The sequence below is a fragment of the Anopheles aquasalis genome, chromosome 2, assembly GCF_943734665.1.
Source record: "Anopheles aquasalis chromosome 2, idAnoAquaMG_Q_19, whole genome shotgun sequence".
Taxonomy (NCBI): domain Eukaryota; kingdom Metazoa; phylum Arthropoda; class Insecta; order Diptera; family Culicidae; genus Anopheles; species Anopheles aquasalis.
The window spans coordinates 53,533,824-53,552,736 of record NC_064877.1 but is presented as its reverse complement, the minus strand read 5'-3'; the positions used below and the strand labels follow the sequence as shown (position 1 = coordinate 53,552,736).

The window sequence follows — 18,913 nt, the reverse complement described above, 5'->3', positions numbered from 1 at the left end:
TCCAAGGAGGGGCAATGTACGCTGGTAGCGGGAAAGACAAAGGTCGCACCGCTGCGTTTCACGTCGATTCCCAGGATGGAATTAAACGCAGCAGTATTGGGAGCCAGGCTGACCCGATCCATCACAGAAGCACTGTCCATCAGAATCGAGAGCCAAACGCTGTGGACCGACTCCAGAAATGTGCTGTTCTGGATAAACTCGGACAGTCGTCGCTACAGTCAGTATGTAGGCCATCGAGTGGACACGCTGTTAGAGTTTACGAATGTGAGTGAAAGCTACACGTTGTTCCGTCAAGCCCAAGGTGAAGCCTATGCCGAGGAGATAGCGGCCCTCAAAGAGGCACACCATGGGCGGGAAGGGACAGCGACCGTCGCTAAGAATAGTGCCCTGTACACGCTGTCGCCTTGGCTGGACGCCGACGGCGTCCTCCGGATGAGGACGCGAATCGCTGCCTGCATGTACGCCACCGAAGAGGCCAAGCGTCCAGTGATTCTACCGGGCAAACATCACATCACACATCTCCTCCTGCACGAGTACCACCTGCGATACCATCATCAAAACTTTGAAACAGTGGTCAACGAGGTACGGCAGAAGTTCCGCATTCCGCACCTACGATCACGGCTCGCCCAGGTGCGCAAGGACTGCCAAATCTGCAAGATCTACCACGTCAAACCGGCGGTACCATTTATGGCGGATCTTCCCCCAGCGAGGCTTCAGGCCTTTACACGCCCACTCACACATGTTGGGGTGGATTATTTTGGACCAACCGAGGTAGTCGTAGGAAGGAGGAGGGAAAAGAGGTGGATTCTTCTGGCAACCTGTTTGACAATCCGCGCCATCCATCTCGAGATTGCCAACACGCTGTCCAGCAACTCGTGCATCATGGCACTGCGGAACGTATTCGCGAGACGCGGTAAGCCAGCAGCCGTGTACAGCGACCGCGGCACTAACTTCGTCGGCGCCGATAGAATAATGCGAGAAGCCGCCCGGACGTGCCTGGGTCAAGCCGCGTCGGAAATGGCCAACGACGGAATCGAATGGCACTTTCTTCCCCCTTCGTCACCGCACATGGGTGGCAGCTGGGAACGCTTGGTGAGAACGGTGAAAACCAACCTCGCCAGGATCTGCAGCGGCAGGACGCTAAGCGAAGAAGTGCTCCGGAACTTGCTGGCAGAGGTCGAGAGTAGCATCAACTCCCGCCCACTGACACATGTCCCCCTGACGACGACTCAGCCCCCGCCGTCACACCGAACCATTTCCTGCTCGGCTCGTCGGATGGAAGCAGGCCCTTGACGCTGATGGAAGATGACGGGAACGCGCTTAGCAAGGGATGGATGACCTCGCAGATCCTTGCGAACTCGTTTTGGAGGAGGTGGGTCACCGACTACCTACCAGAGATAACGAGACGCACGAAGTGGCACCAGCACTGCAGGCCGGCGCAGGTAGGCGACGTGATCGTGATAGTTGATCCTGATCTACCCCGCGCTTGCTGCTGGCGGTGGAGATTAGAATTTGGCAGCATCTCGTGGTGGAAGCATACTGGTGAATAGTTTAGGATTTCCCAAGAACGAGTGCTAGCAGAATTAGAAAAGCGTTTTGTGACAGCGATTGGCGAATAATCGCAGAAGATTGGTGGAAAAGAGTGGAATAAAGCACGATTGGAGAATAATCGTGATTTTGAATTAATTTCGACAACAAGGGTTGAATATAGTAGATAATTAAAAAGGGGAAATAAAAATAAAAGAAATGCATTCGTCTAACGCTTTCACAACACAAGGAACATTGTAGATTGTCGGAGCGATCGTTCTTCCGCGCGAAGGAGCGACGGTCGCTGGTGTTTGCGTGCTAATGCTATTTTTGATAGTGCACTTGCTACAACAGCAACGCCATAGAATAAACCGCCATTTGTGGATGCGCCCAGCGTTGCGCGAAAGGGACGAGGAGCATGCCGGCAGGCTCGTCGAGAAACTGCTAGAAGAAGAGACTGATAAAACTTTGATCAGCTTCGAGGGAAGATTTCCACTATCTCCTTTCCCTCATAACCCCAAAAATAAGAAAGCAGGACACAGTAATGCGAGCTGCTATTACTGCGAGGGACAAATTCATAACTCTCAAATTTCTCGCTGCTGGGGACGACTATAAAATCCTGGAGCTAAATTATCGTCCTGGAAATTATATCCTGGAGCTAAATTATTATGTCCCGTTTGTTTTGTTCTTTTTCTGTTCAAACCAACAACGAAAATGATTCGTAAAAATCGGACAGCGTAATCCGTCCATCCCATTTATTAAGAATACTCGCACAATCTGTGCACAATCGTCCACAATCTGTGCTGCTCGCTATGAACCGCCTTCGCGTCGGTTGGCGCCTCCTCGTTTTTCGAACGAAAGTTACTAGCGCATTTCTCATGGTCTGGTAAGGCCAACCATAATCACGAAAAGAAACTCCAATTCAAGCTGTAGCGCACAGCTAGAAAGTAAGAACTGGGCCCGATGTCCAAAACGTAGGCTATCTAAAGTACTAGATTCAGAAGTAAAAACCTACGAGGATAGGGCCCGAAGGTTACAAGCGTGAAACAAAGAGAGGAGCGGATCTTTTTCCCTTGGACCATCGAAGAGAACAGGAACCAGCGAAGAAGGAAAAATATATGGGATTTTGAACCGCATTTTGCGAAGATATAAAACCGTATTAATTGATTTCCCTCGTTACAGCGTTAAGCTTTACAGAAATTTTATACAACTCTCTTCTTATGCATCAGAGAGTATAATACGCAGACAACATTGAGCGACACAGAAAAGTTGTTTAAAGGAGTTTTGAAATGTGCTCAGAAACGGTACCGTAGGTTAAGGTATGAAATGATTATCAAAGATGATAAAAGAATGATATGATTGATGAAATGATTTTTAAATAAAATTGAATATTAATACGTATAATGAATTTGATTTAATACCGAAGAGTTAGTGTAACCGCTCTAAACCGGTGCATTCGCCGATAGTCCGCCAAAGAAGATCAAGATTTTGAAGAGTTCACTAGTTTCCTGTAGGTAATCGATGGACGAACGCGTCTCTCACGTTTGCAGATAACGTTTACCATTCGTACAAACATAATACTTGGAACAATCCGTTTCATGGGGGACAAATAGTCGGTCATCGCATACTCCTCGCGAGCCGTCCGTATCTATTTCATCGATAGACGGTCTTGTGGTTCGCATTGTAGTAGTAGGCCGGGCAGTAGTTCGGGTAGCAGTAGGCCTACGCGTTGTCGTTGTTGTCCGGGCCGTAGTTGTTCGCATGGTGGTGGTAGTAGTGGTAGTAGGCCTGGCCATTGGTTTCGAAGTAGTCCGGTTGGTCACCGTAGCCATGGCCGTTGTGAGACGCTCTTTAGATGGTTCGTTAGCAGGTTTTCCTGCTCCAAGGGTACACTTTGGTCCGGGACCGGGATAGTTGCGTAGCACCCGGTTAATAGTTCGCAGCAAAGGATACTCTTCGCAGTCACAAAGATTTCGGAAATCGTCTAAATCCAATGCCCAGATCATGGCCCCACCGAGACCCATCGCTTTCACGAACTGGCTCTTGTGGCTCCACGAATCGTGTGGCTTGATCGTGAGAGCTTCCCGATCCAGTACCGCAAATCCGTACACGATGTGAGTGCACAGCTGAGGATCAATGTCTTCTGGGAGATACTTCCCATTGTCCTGCCTATACCAGGCCCAGTTGGTGAAGTAGCAGACGACTTTGTAGCTTTCTCCATCAACTAAGTTCTCCTCAATCTCACCGCTGTCCATCGAACCTGGCTGTTGCTTTTCCGGCGAAGTGATTCCACCGTTGAGATTCTGTATAGTCGATGGTGGGGTGTTTTCGCTATCCATAGGATTAAGAACTAGAATATTAATTATTATTATATTAATATTAGATTAAGAATATGAAGAAGTGGAATATGAGATCGTCGATGAAACGGCAGTAGAAATAATCCAATCTCTACTCGAAAAAGAAGCATATCGTTGCAGTCAATGCGATAGAAAATACCGCAGCAAACAAGCATTAAGCAATCATGTGCGAAAACAGCACATACCAAAGGGCCCCGCCCAGAAAATTCCATGTGGCCTGTGCGGTTTAAAATATAGCAACAAAGATTCTTTACAAAAATATCTAGTCAAGAAACACCGTATGCCGAAAAAGAGGGCACTGAAAAGTGTACCTTCTTAGGCAGTTGTGTCCTGAAATACGGACAGGTGCAACCACAACCTGCTGATGGGGTACTATGTGTGAATGGAAATTGTCAACCGCCGGTAGGAAAGGCAAAACCAGCAGATGGGAAACCAAAACCACAGCACGCGGTTCGATTTGCTCCATTCAATGATGAGCTGCAGGCGCTGGTCGATATTACGAAACGACACATGCAGCGAACTTCATCCAGAATCGCTAGCGATATAGCAAATTGGATAAATAACTTCGATAGTCGAGATCAAACTTTGGTTATCGGAAAACTATACCAAGAAATGAATAGCATCGAAACAGAAATGTATGAAAGCAACATTTATGAATCAACTGTTTAGAATTAAGAAAGTCATTAAATTAGTCATTAAGCACTGATTATTTCCTCTAGTCGCTAACAACGATCACTTCCTTTTTGATAACATCGTTTGAAGTTATTACCTTTGCGTAATGCTTTGCGTAACAGTATTTTTAATTATTTTTGGGGCGCTTTATACGAGCGCGAAATCGAAAAAACAGGGTGAGGCTATCATTATGAAACATAGTGTAGTAGCTTCCGGTAAAATAGCAGCATTTGAAAATAAGTGGGACCGACAGGACGATTTACAATTACCAGAAATGCTGATATACCGATCCTCAAATATAGATAGCTCCACCTTTATATGTATGTATTTTGAGATAGACAAAATATTGTGCAAGCTTGCGCTAGTAACTATTAAAATGAAAATTATATTATGCCAGTACTCACTCCCTGAGTTTCAACAAATAACATAGTTGTGGGATGATATTGCTGGTTTAAATTGCTAGCAAATTATGATATTGATATTCTATACTCTTGGCGACAACAGCCGACGAACGACAGGACGGCCCTAGCAGCACTGATAACAGCGCAATCGCCGCTGCGGTATAAGCTGATGACGCGAATGGGGGGACGTTTTCGCGCTTCTATTCCAAACCAAAATGCCACGATTAAAGACGTGTTCTTTTTTAAACGCTAAATCCCGCTAAATTCCGATCAAATACCATAAAATACCTCAAACCCGCGTTCCACCGTGAAATAGTGAATACGCGAATAAAGCAAGCGCGTTTAAAGAAACCGTTTAGAGTTCTTCTATTTATTTATGTTGCTCGTCCGCAACACTATTCCGTTTAGCGAAGATTTCGCATGGAATGGAAGCTCGTTTTTACCAAGGTAGTAGTATAAGTAGTTTGTTTCAATTTTCAACAAAAATAGCATTTAAGACAATTAGTACAGAGGAATAATCAGTAAATTGAAAAAGTACGAATGAACGCAATTTTTCATTAAATTTTCACGAACGTGAAACGTCTCAAGTGATCACATACAAAACATACGTGCGTAAACCATGAATGGCATGGCAAAGATAAGTTCGTACGTCTACGAATACGAGGATGTCATAAGGCATTTATAATTAAATTTACCAAATGCGACGCGTGCTACAGTCCGGAATACAATGTCTCAGGGTCTGCCTGTTCGTCGGTCTGCAAAAGACCGACATGATGAATGGTGCTGCACTGCACTGTTTGTGTATTTTTCCGATGCCTGGCTGTCCCACCATTTAACCATTAAGTGGGACATGTTTGTTCCCAGGAGAAATAAAGTGTACGTCACGGACCCATCCGCGATCCTGGAGGAAGATTATGATATGGCTAATGTCGAACCTAGATGCGCGGTTGAGATACGAGGCGTATTTTTCGAATGAGAGGTAATTTTTTAACCGTAATTGGTAAAAAGGCTAGAGAAGCAGGTAATAAACCTGTTGAACAATCACTAACAGAGGGACGCCGATTGCTAAGCTGCCGGTATGATGACTGTCGTCGTTTTCAAACAAACTAAGTAAAACACAAAATTGTACACACAAACAAATGGCCGTTTGCATGCACACAGTGTGAAAAATCTTTCCGCCTGTGTAATAACCTAAAATCCCACATTCAAAAAGCCCCATGCAGAAAAGGTCCATCACTGCGACCAATGCGCTTCAAAGTTTGGCACACGAACGGGGCTCAACGAGCCAAGAAGAGTAGACATGGCGAAAAGGTCCTTCATTGCGACCATTAGATCTAACGCAGTCGATGTCGACAGTTCAGCATAGCAGCGCAGGAATTTACTGGACTAAAAATCTGTGAACCGTGTGCAGAGCGAAACCTGTGCGGTATCTGTGAAAATCCGATCTGATCGCCATCTCGTTCAGACGCGCACATTCCGAGCTCCGGCTATTTTACCTCGTTTTTCCGCGAAATTCGCTTGTTTCGGGCGTAAGACGCTAACTAGTGATCGACGCGTTAGTGGTGCCCTTGGTAGCGGGCATTTGTTTAGGGCCTGAGCCGCCAGCAAAATTATTCTTAAGCCAAACAGTAGATGAATTGAACAGTCTAAGCCAAAACCATGTTCAGCTTCGTACAGTGGCTGGGGATTTAGAGGCCCAGTTCCGAATGGCTGACACAACCAATTGGGCGGAAACTCCTCGTGATCCTCCCACGCTTGAATTGGTACACGTACGAGGACAAGACCCGGAAACTGCTCGTGAACCACCCACGCTCAAACGGGTCCCCGTACGAGGACAAGACCCGGAAACTGCTCGTGAACCACCCACGCTCAAACGGGTCCCCGTACGAGGACAAGACCCGGAAACTGCTCGTGAACCACCCACGCTCAAACGGGTCCCCGTACGAGGACAAGACCCGGAAACTGCTCGTGAACCACCCACGCTCAAACGGGACCCCGTACGAGGACAAGACCAGGAAACTGCTCGTGAACCACCCACGCTCAAACGGGTCCCCGTACGAGGACAAGACCCGGAAACTGCTCGTGAACCACCCCTGGTAAGAAGCCTTTTTCTTTACTCATATTTTACAGCACTACATGTTATTTGAATTATCTGTTCTATTCGTTGTTTTATTTAATATTTGCAGATTCATCGAATCCACTAATAAAATCGATGATGAGACTCCTCATCGATCATATGTAGTAGATATAAAAGGCTATATTACGGGTGGAGGGTAAAATATTAGGGTTAAAAGGTATATATTAAGGAAATATATTAAGGGTAAGGGCTATATTACGGGTAAAGGTTAAAGGGTAAGCGTCCCAATGATCGCTGGCAAATTGTATATTTCATGTAATTAAACAATAAAATTAAATTGTATAATAAACTAATGTCCCCGTACGAGGACAAGACCCGGAAACTGCTCGTGAACCACCCACGCTCAAACGGGTCCCCGTACGAGGACAAGACCCGGAAACTGCTCGTGAACCACCCCTGGTAAGAAGCCTTTTTCTTTACTCATATTTTACAGCACTACATGTTATTTGAATTATCTGTTCTATTCGTTGTTTTATTTAATATTTGCAGATTCATCGAATCCACTAATAAAACCGATGATGAGACTCCTCATCGATCATATGTAATAGATATAAATGGCTATATTACGGGTGGAGGGTAAAATATTAGGGTTAAAAGGAATATATTAAGGAAATATATTAAGGGTAAGGGCTATATTATGGGTAAAGGTTAAAGGGTAAGCGTCCCAATGATCGCTGGCAAATTGTATATTTCATGTAATTAAACAAAAAATTAAATTAAATTGTATAATAAACTAATGTCCACGTACGAGGACAAGACCCGGAAACTGCTCGTGAACCACCCACGCTCAAACGGGTCCCCGTACGAGGACAAGACCCGGAAACTGCTCGTGAACCACCCCTGGTAAGAAGCCTTTTTCTTTACTCATATTTTACAGCACTACATGTTATTTGAATTATCTGTTCTATTCGTTGTTTTATTTAATATTTGCAGATTCATCGAATCCACTAATAAAACCGATGATGAGACTCCTCATCGATCATATGTAATAGATATAAATGGCTATATTACGGGTGGAGGGTAAAATATTAGGGTTAAAAGGTATATATTAAGGAAATATATTAAGGGTAAGGGCTATATTACGGGTAAAGGTTAAAGGGTAAGCGTCCCAATGATCGCTGGCAAATTGTATATTTCATGTAATTAAACAAAAAATTAAATTAAATTGTATAATAAACTAATGTCCCCGTACGAGGACAAGACCCGGAAACTGCTCGTGAACCACCCACGCTCAAACGGGTCCCCATACGAGGACAAGAGGACAGTAACGACGAAGAATCACCAACGACTTTCACCTATCCGTTAGAATAACTGCGGGAAAGAGCAATGTCGCAAAGAAAAATCAAAGCTCCACGCGTCGCTCGTAAGTTCTGAGCATGAATGCTTTCGATTGTAAAGAATGCCTAATTGCACCAATAGCGTTTGTGTAACAACTGGAGTTAGAGTGCGCCAATTGTCGAGAGAAGTGATGGAAATGAAACAGGTACTCAATATTTTGTATGAGCTAATAGTTACAGTTATAAAATCACAAGATAGTCCACGATTCTCCGACCTCGAAACGTTAGCAGCTATGTGTGACGAGATTTGCCGAATGTTTGGGATCCAGAGGGGGACGCAAACCGCTAGTCACGATGTTCTACCTCGGAACGGCAGCAATGCAGGCTCTTTGGACCAGGACGAACAGCAGGAAAATCGCAAGGATAGGTGAAGGGGGCGTAGAGGCCAGCGGCGCAGCGCACGGAACATGCATAGGCGCAGGAACGGAACATACAAACAGAACAAACATGTGTTTATTATTAAGATCAGTGTCAATAAAGAACATTTCATTATAATGTAACGGAAATGTGAGTATATGAATAAAGGAACTAATTGCTAGGATTTCATGAAAAAGCAATTCAAATTAATAATTCTTATCGCTGTGCTTTCATTGGTCTATTACCTTGGCACAGTAGGTAACTTCTTTACCAATAAAATTCGTGGTCTTTAAATTTCATGACATAATCAGCGGGTTCCAATGCCCGAGAACGTGGTAAATGACGTGCTGGCTGGCGAAATGCGCCATGTGGTATTTGCGGGCATCATGAAATTCTCCATTGCTCCAAGTATTTCTCAAAAATAACAAAATATCTGAACAGATAAAAACAATTTGGAGGAGCAAATTGCTGCTCTGAGTAGACAAATTGAGAATTTGGAAGTGGAGAACGCTAGCTTGCGTTCAGAAATTGCTTTGACAACCGCTTCGACGACCGTCGGCGTTGAGTTGTTTTTTTTTTCAGCCAGAGATGGAGAAATATCCCCACGCTGTGCATTACAAGTGAGTTTGGGGGGCCGGAAACAAAAGAGACGACCTTAGAATGGGATACTGAGATTTTTCTCCACAGTGGAGCTAGTAAGTGGCACATTTTACCAGTTGCATCACGAAAGAAATAGTTTCTCACAAGGCCAGTGCAAACATGCAGTGCTGCAGGGTTATCATAGAGTAAATGGGATACAAACATACATACTTGGTTTTATTAATAAGATAGTAATCAATTTCTTATAATTTTTCTCAAGCATTTTAATTAATACAAGATCATGGTTGGTAATAGAGAAAGTGTAACAGTCTGCCAGATGGGCAAAGCTGAAATGCCAGATGGGCAAAGTTTTAGCTCGGTTCGATGCTATATTACATATTTATCCTGGAGAAAGCGACGAGGACCATTCGTACTGCAATCCTACAGATTATCAACAGGCCACATCAATGGAAGTGGTGGCAGAATTTAGCTACGAGTATTGGCATTATGACCTCGGTAAGTATATTGGTTTTATAATTTTCATTGGTTCCGTCGGTTTTTCTAATTTCTAATTAATTAATACTTCTTCTAATCTAATTAATATGTTCTCATCTCATTGCCAGTCTTAGCTTTAAAAAAATAGTACCATTTCTGGTAGGGAACATTATCCATATGAGGTGCCACGTGGATTGGGCCGAGCAGGTGGACAATCATGGAGTCAAATATAGAACACTAGGCGTGAGGAACATATTGGATTTATATTTGTATATTCCATTATGCCGGGGTTGCAATATTTTCAAATTTGCTAGACTCAGAACTTACTTAAATGTTCATCCGCATACACACAGCAATTACTTACTATTGCACGTCTTTGGCGAATTTAGATGCGGCACATAGCCTAATACTACAATTTTTATACGGGCTAATGAGGAATGATCCGGTGGCAACGTATATGAATAGGGCCTTAAAGACACATATATTAGTTCACCTCAAAAAGGAGGTGAACACATACGACCTTTACCAATGGAACTCCACGGACCGGTTGGAGTGGTTGCAAGAGCAGATTCGCCTTAAGGTGTTTAAAGAAGGGAACATGTTGAATCCATTTCAAAGTGCCTATAGAATGTTGCTAGGCCAGGCTAGCGGAATTGAACTATTTCCCCAGTTTTTGGAAGGGAATGCGAATGAATGCGAATTCAAGAAGGTTCGGTTGTGGAAAACCTTTTTTTCTTGACGCAGAAAGCGAGACTGACTGCTGGTTTCTAGCAGTGTCATCAGACGGCACCGACCGCGACCAATCGATTCGAGGATTCGTTTGGTTTCCTTAAAGATGAAGCCATGGCATGCCAGGGAAATCCCGTAACGAATACAGCACGAACTTTAGTACAAAAACCATGAGGCGAGCAAACTGACTCGGAGTACCCCGTGTTCATAAAAGTACACGGAGAACTAACGCTAAATATGCCCACGTACCGACTTTCTAGTGATAGCAGTTATAGAAGGTTTTAAACGGACACTTATAAAATAATATATGTATTATATTGATGCAAATAAGACGCAGATATAAGGGCGGGAGATAAGTTAAATGAGAAAAGCAGCCGTAGTAACTTAAATGGATGGAATATACACGGCCAATAGGTGGACGATGCATGAATTATAGTTCTGAAGATCAGTTATTCGCTGAGCGCAGCCCGCGAACTTGGGCCACTGCCTGTGGCACTGCGCCGGTGCTACCGGTGCCTGGAACGAGGTCACCTGGCTCGCGATTGTAAAGGCGAGAGTCGCGGTGCGCTCTGCCTCAACTGTGGGGAAACTGGTCACGAGAGCTTCAGCTGCGAGCAACCAGCAAAATGCATCATATGCAAAGGAGAGCACCGTGTTGGTGCCAGAGAATGCACTGTGAAATCAACTGCTCAATGATCACTGTAATCCAATTGAATGTAAACGGATGCAGCGCAGCGCAGGACCTGCCTTATGCAGGCCGCCAAACGTGCCGAAGCAGGAGTGCTACTCGTGTCGCACCCTTACACGCAAGCCGTTCCTAAATGTGGCCGATGGGTGGTAGATACGAATATTAGCTGTGCGGTGGTGGCCAGCGGCGCACAACCAATACATACGGTTCGCTGCGTGGCTCCCGGAATTGTAGTGGTGGATGTTGCCGGCATCACCTTTGCGAGCTGTTACGCTCCCCCGAGCTTACGAGTCGTAAGTTACGACAGTTTGTCGACACGATTGACCTGCTGGTCAATTCGATAAGGGGAGCACCACGAATAGTGGTAGGAGGTGACTTCAGCAGAGCGGAGAACGTCAGAGGACGAATAATCTCCAACGCTATGGAGGATCTTGGATTGGTCCTGCTGAATGATGGTCGTAAGCCAACGTTCCTCGGCAGTGGAATTGCGCATTGTTCCTTTGTGGACATAACATATGCCAACCAGCAGGCAAAGGCTTCGGAATGGCAGAAAACTGACCGGCCAACACTTTCTGATCATGCGGAAGTAAGCTTTGTCGTGGGCAACAAACACACAGGCGGAGGCAGCACTTCGAGTGCCAAGGTATCGGTGCTTCCGCGATGGAAGGTACGATTCTTCGAGGCGCAAACATTCAGCCGTGCGCTGGATGCTGTAAGGTTTAGAGAGGCTACCACGGTGACAGAGATGACACAGCGCATTATTCTGGCCTGCAATGCGACGATGCCTCGGGTTTGGCGACAGCCAGGCACCCAGAACCGTCGCAACGTGTACTGGTGGAGTGAATATCTTGAGCGGTTGCAGTTGGCCTGCAAGTGGACTAAGAAAAGAGTACACGTACCGAATAGTGACCGGAGAGAACGAATGCGGCGTGCGCAAGAGTACCAGCAGATAAAGCGCCTGCTGACGCATGAAATTCGGTGACGGAAAAAATCCTGCTTGGAAGAGTTGGCTAAATCCTTGGATGACAACCCCTTTGGGGAAGCATTTGGTATTGCAATGCGGTGGGCTTGTGGAGGCCGGCAGCCGCAGCAAGTAGACGCGAGCATCATAGCACGCCACATCAAGGAGCTATTTCCAGTAGCCCCACCGAAGCAGTGGCCAAGACCGCTCCCTAGCACGGACGGGATGCTGCGCCCGATCTCGCTCAGTGAGCTGCAACATATTGCCAAGGAAATTTGTACTAAAAAGGCTGCGGGTTGTGATGGAATACCCAGTGTGGCCATTCGCACGGCGTTGCTGCAGAATCCATCAGTGTTTCAGCGGGTGCTGCAGCAGTGCATGGACGAGGGAACGTTTCCCAAACAGTGGAAAGACCAGCGGTTAGTTCTCATCCCCAAACCGGAGAAAGCGCCGGGAAATGCCTCTTCGAATCGGCCACTGTGTGTGCCCGTCGGTGCAGCCAAAATCTACGAGCAGGTGCTGCTTGACAGACTCAACGACCACCTGGTGTTTGGTGTAGATGGTCCGCTGCTATCAAATATACCTACGTACACGGTACGCGGAGTGCCTGCACCTCTTTGAAAAGCACGGGTATAGAGGTGACCCGCTGAAGTGCGATAAATGCGGATGGCAAGTCGATTCCCGCAATCCGCATTTACTGTACCATGGCCTGGAATGGCCAATGGCCATGGAATCAAGACGCCAATAAAGTTCCCGGTCTGCACAAAGTGCTCTCACATTGCAATGAACGCCGTGCCGGTCCGTGCCGGTACCCTGTTCTCGCAACGCGATGCAAGAGATGCGCGCCAAAAATCTGCAGCAGCACATCATCCATGTGTATGACAAAAGGAAAAGCTAAAGGCAAATTCTTAAACCGCACAGAAGAATTTAAACAAGTTCAGCGCAATCTGAATTCACAAGAACAGCATTCGACGGTGAAGACTTCTGTGCCACACCTTATCCGATCAACGATACAAGAAATCCGTAGAAACTATGTCGACCATATTAACGCAACTGTCTGGTATTTTAGAAGACATAGACAGGCGAGGTGCTAGCCGTCCTCGATGTCTTCAGAAGCGTTCCAGCTGAGCGAGGAAGTTGGTTTACCGTTTCATGGGTTTGATTTGTTTTCAAAGCCCAATGCCGCAGGCGTTGAACATAACTTCTTTGATGCTCTGAATGATCAGCGGTAGTTATCTCAGGAATATCTTCTTGAGGCGGCTGCGATGATGAAACGCCTTCAAGCTGGTCGGCGTGGGCCTCGCAAAGGTTCTCGCGAGAGAGCTGCGGCGGCTGATAACGTTGCGATGATGCGGGTACTAGTCGTAAATGTTACTTCATGTATGTAAACAATAATGCGTTAGAATAAATTTATCATTTTGCATACGCCATCGCACACACATCGTACAGGGTCGATGTTTGGAGCATCTTAGCTTCATCGAGAAAATCTACAATCAGTGATTTGTAAAACTAAACTGGTTCTTTCGCCGGTAATGTCTCCCACTGCGCTTTAACTGATCCATTTCATTCAGTCGGAACAAGATTTATCACCGAAAATGAAGATGTTTCTTTCAGACCCAAGTACAAGCGTGTGTTGAACGCAGTTAGATGCAGTTTGCACAACACAGCCAAACAAAAAACACGAAGTGAAACAACGCTTGGATTTGGTTAGGTCCATCTTAGTTGGGTCCATCGGGTTGATTTTCGTCCCTATTGTTCAACCTTTTGGGTCCTTCGAGGCTACTTTTTGTTCCTCTCATCAAAAACGAAGGCTACCGTTGTTTCTTGGGTAAGAAGCTAAAGGTACGCAGTAAACCTAGCACTAGCCACCATATTGTGTCCACACTGTGCACAGACCCCTGTATGAGACGTGTGGTGTTAAGATAACGGTAAAACACTTAGTAGAAGAATGTACGATATATCAATGTGACAGAAACGAATGCCGTTTTGCTTGGAAAAATTGAAAATGATTTGAACAATGAAAAAAAAACCGAAAAAATTAAAATGTTTCTCCTTATAGTTTCAAAACACCCAATGTTAACGCCGCCCTCATGGTCAGACTCTTTTTTATCATAAAACTGTCAGGAAGACAGAACCGATAAACTTGTTATAATTGGTAGAAATTTAAATAGGAAGTAAAACGTACAAATGGGATAAAAGGTTATTTAGTTCTCACCAACATAGGAATATGGATAGGCAAATGTCGAAGGTTAATGTCTAAGGCTTAGCCTCTATAACATAATTATGATAGTAAAAAGAAGTGTAAAAATGTTGAAGTAAAAGTAGTAATAGGATCGGTTATATAATCATAAGAAATTGATGCCGTACGGCAATACGAAAAAAAAGAAGCACTCACCTGATCTTATCGAGGTAGGAGCTGCGATTTACTCTAATCAAGAAGCGGAGAAAAACATCAGACACGCATCGTCTCAATCGGTCTCTCTCTGCTCACCGTCGCTTGGTAATTCCATATAGCGCAAAGGATCGGACGGTCCGGCGTTCCTAAAATATTTTCAATTTTGATTTTCTACCTTTAGGACTTACATCTGTTGAATGGCAGCTTGGAGCCTCTATCTGTGAGAAGAGCAGTCAGTCAGTGCGCACTTTTTGTCGCTGCGCTCCTCGAAGGCTTCATCGACTTCTCGGCGTTACTTGGGACTCTGGACATTCCTGTTCCGGCACGTATCCTTCATTCTAGCGTGTTCCTGTTGGTCGGCAGAGCTCGGACAATCTTTGGTCGGTGGGAGCTGTTAGCGTTTGTTGCGCAGCAGTTTAATTAAAGCTAATTATTATTCATTAGAGCAAATTTGCCTAATAAATCGTACATTCCGACAACTTACCTCAATTGCCTAATTTAACAAACGAATTAAAATACGACTATCTTGCTATTACAATAACTACTGTATTCTCCGGCTGGATTCCTTTGCCTGCAAAACACAATTTTCACAAAAATGGATGCTCTTTCGTTATATTTCATCTGGACGCCTCACTAATCCACAAACCAAGAACTTACCTCTACTTTCAAGCACGTGTTCTGCGAAAAATACGGGCACAAAAGAAATCCACATCCAATCGACCGGATTTCTCTCCAAACCGCCATTTTCTTTTTGCGCCTTTATTCGCGAGAACAATAACACACTCTCTTCCACGAAAACGGTACGGTCACTGGGTTCAATGTTTTCCATGAAACGAACTTGTTTCTTGTTCGAACATGTATTCAATGTAACTAAATCAGCTTCACTAATGCACAAAATACCCGTACAAAACCTTTTGATTTACGCTACACAAAACACTGCACTACAATTCTTAACGATTTCCACTTTTCTGATTTTTAATCAGAGAACACAAAAACGAGTTATTTTCACTAATCACTTCACTAAACATCGCATGGGGCCGCCTGTCCTCGGCAAGAAAAAACGCGAGCCGGATGATTATTCGGGAGCCTCGTTCTTCTGGCTGTTTCTAGTTAATTTTCCACGCGGTCGTCGTTGTCCGACAGTTTTTGTCGATCTCCCTTCTCTTTCTCGGACTTCTCGCTTCTCGGAGGGGCATTCCGTTTTATCGATTGACCGTTTGAACTTGCCAGCCTAGTACCACTTGGCACAACTTGGTACCACGTTGCGCGTTCCTGACAAAGCGAAATTCGCGCCGCTTTTCCTTTCGCCAGCATGCACCGGAAAATATGTTTCGGAACTATCTTACTTTTCTGGGTTGTTTTAAGCAATTATCAACTACTTACTTTTTCTATTAACCGTGTCGCAAATGGGAAAATTTCGGGTAATAAATAGATAAAAAAATATAATATCGTATGATCATTTTCACAATCTTGCTTTCCGCCTAGTCGCTCGTTCTCGTTTACGGTACACGCAGAAGCCAACCGTTTGTTGGCCAGTAAAACCTTTGTTTGGTTCGTGAAAATTGACCTGACGGAAGTTTGTTTTGGTTTTTCGCGAGCAAGTACCAAGTAGTACCATGTAGTACCATGTTGTAAGACCGTGTACCAGTATAAACAGAAATGCATTTTTGTTGTGATCTCCTGCCGTCTTTCTCATGTCGCGCCGCGGAAAACGACTGAATTTGCGCTAAATGTAAAACAAGGTGAATTTGTGGGATAATCGTACCGGATGACTCGTATGCCCGTCGCTCGGCAGCGGAAGTTTGCGTTCTTCGTCCTTCTCCATTCTACCAAATCGCGCGGACTCAAATTGTGCGCGTTCGTGGTTTCGTCCGGTCGTTCGTTCGTTTTTGTGTGTTGTGCAAAGTTGACCGTGCCAAAGGGTGGAAAATGGGTGAAAAACTGTTGAATGAAATGATGGTGGCAAGGGACTTTCATGTGGACAACTTGCTGGAGTGGTTTCTACAGGTTTTTAAGGTAAGTGGTTAAGTTTTTAGATATATTTTTTTGCCCCCCACCCCCCTTCAAATTTCGTAAACAAACGGCTGTCAACGATGTTCAGCGCAGTGCACTTCGCTACAGTGCGGGGCGTGAATCTCGTACCAGTGTAGAGGGTGCTATAAAAATTGTTTCCACGTTATCCTCCGTTTGGGGGTGTTTTTGGTATTTTTTAAGCATTATTCTTCCTGATATTAAACTGCTTTATAAATATCAAGTGAAAAATTATTCCAGTCAAAATTTGTATTCGTATTTATAAATATTTATAGTGCAATATTTATTATTCGTATTTTGTATTTTTAACTGAAATTTACGTATTCGCGGGTCAAGGATTTTTTTTTCCAAAAGGCTGTCGTTTCGTCTACGCAGCTTATCAAACTCACGCGAACAAAAGGCCAACAAAAGATTGCCACCAAGCCGTTTTTATTTGTTTCAACATGACCAAAAGCACAACAATCGTTGCCGGCAACGGCACCCAAAAAAAAAACAATTTCCAGCACGTCGTCCGCTATCCGGACGTTGCATTTCGTTTCACTCAAGTAATCAATGCAGAAGGAAGGATTATGATCCGAACCTGCGACTCCTAGACCCCGGCAGACGACATTCGGTGGCGACTAGCCAGCCACGGCTTCCGATCGCGAGAATCCGTCGTCGACGAGCGGCAGATGCTCGCCGGTCACGAAAAAAAGGGGCAAAAGAAGTGATAACCATCATCCGGTTTTGCCATTTGTCTCGTCCGCCGGGGTCTGCGCGGTCTTTGGGCTTTCATGTCGATATGTCTGTGTTGGTCCCGGTGCCGCGATTGTCTGGCGTGCAAGGACGCATGTGCAGTGGCGCGCATGGCCGGCGTTTTGTCTGCTCCCTCGTGCGCTGTTGCTGATGCTGTGGGTGCCGCGCTTTATGTACAGCAACACCAACACACACGGATCACTGGCCAGCGTCTGGGTCTGGTGCGCGAATGCCCCGGCAAAATGCATTTCCGCACCATCATCATCATCATCATGATTGTCATGTTGTGGATGGAGTTTTTTGCGTCTCGACGGTGAAGGTGGCGAAATGGTGCAAAACGAAGGCCGTCCAGACGCTCCCATGGATGGTTTTTTGTTTTGTGAAGGTGCAGCCGTGACGAGCGGGGATGCATAAATGGATTTCAATCTCCGGCTGGTGAGGCCCAGAGACCCCATGAAGACCACGGACACCACGATGACATTAATCTCATTTCGTTCGTTCGTTCTCTCGTTAAATTCATTCACCTGCAGCTGCAACGTGACCACCATGTGTCGCCTACTGCGATGCATTTGCTCCAGAATCCTTTGTCAACCTCTAGCGAGGTCCGAGGGACCCGAAGTGCATCTAATGATTGTGCACTGAGGCGCGGACGAGCTCCGTCATGGAGGCGCGGTGCAAGGAAGCCCGGAACGAACGAACCTACCCGCGGGCTTCGGGCCGGGCGGACTGGTCGCGCTTGGCGATGCACCACATTCTGGTACCGCACAACGACGTCAAACTTCCGCTGAAGGTCGACGCAGACGGCCGACGGGGGATCGGTCCTTCGAAACAATGTTGTCCCAGTGTGGTCGTCAGTGAAGCGAATATTTATGGGAATTTCCCGTGACGTTTGTTTCAAATCATGGTAACATCGAGTTAACGATGAATTTTCGTCGTCTTTTTCAAGCCCCGTGCTGCTGTCTGTGAGTCATGGAGGAGACCGGAAGGTCCGGACGCAAGATTTATCGATCAGCAGCAGCAGCAACTCGCAGTTACTATCCGCAAACAGCAAAACCAGACCACGAAGAGCGGAAGGGGGAGGGCGAGCATAAATACCCAGAGCACAGGCAAATTATGTATGCAAAAATGGCGAAACGACGCGCTGAGGTGCGGTCGGTTGGGGTTGGCTCTGTGGTCTCCCGGTACACTCACCTCCCTCGAACCACGCATCCCTGGCCGACAGGGAAAGCGAGTGAAAGAGAGAGAGCGAGAGCGAGAAAGGATAGATGTTGTCTTCCGTGAAGGTGATTTCGATTGGCCACGGTCGGGTGCCCCAAGTGTGTACCGAGCACCGGGCACAAAGAAAAATGCATCCAACGCACCAGCGCCAGCAACAACGACCACCGATGGCGCGCGGGTGTGCAGACGGCCATCGGGGCCATCTCTTCCAGTCCAGGCCAGGGATTACTTTCCATGCCCGGGCCGTGCCGGGTGCCTGGTGCCGGGGGAAAAGTCCTTGAAATAAACGAACGA

General features: G+C 45.8%; 1 protein-coding gene across 1 annotated transcript in view; it reads left to right on the top strand.

Annotated features, from left to right (window-relative positions):
* The first annotated feature begins 16,328 nt into the window (after nucleotides 1–16,328).
* LOC126574473 (protein disks lost) overlaps nucleotides 16,329–18,913 on the top strand; it is an 80,815-nt gene continuing 78,230 nt past the window's right edge. The window contains exon 1 of the mRNA XM_050234698.1: nucleotides 16,329–16,651. Within this exon, the coding sequence (XP_050090655.1) occupies nucleotides 16,565–16,651 (87 nt within the window). The 5' untranslated portion in view covers nucleotides 16,329–16,564. The remainder of the gene's footprint in view (nucleotides 16,652–18,913) is intronic.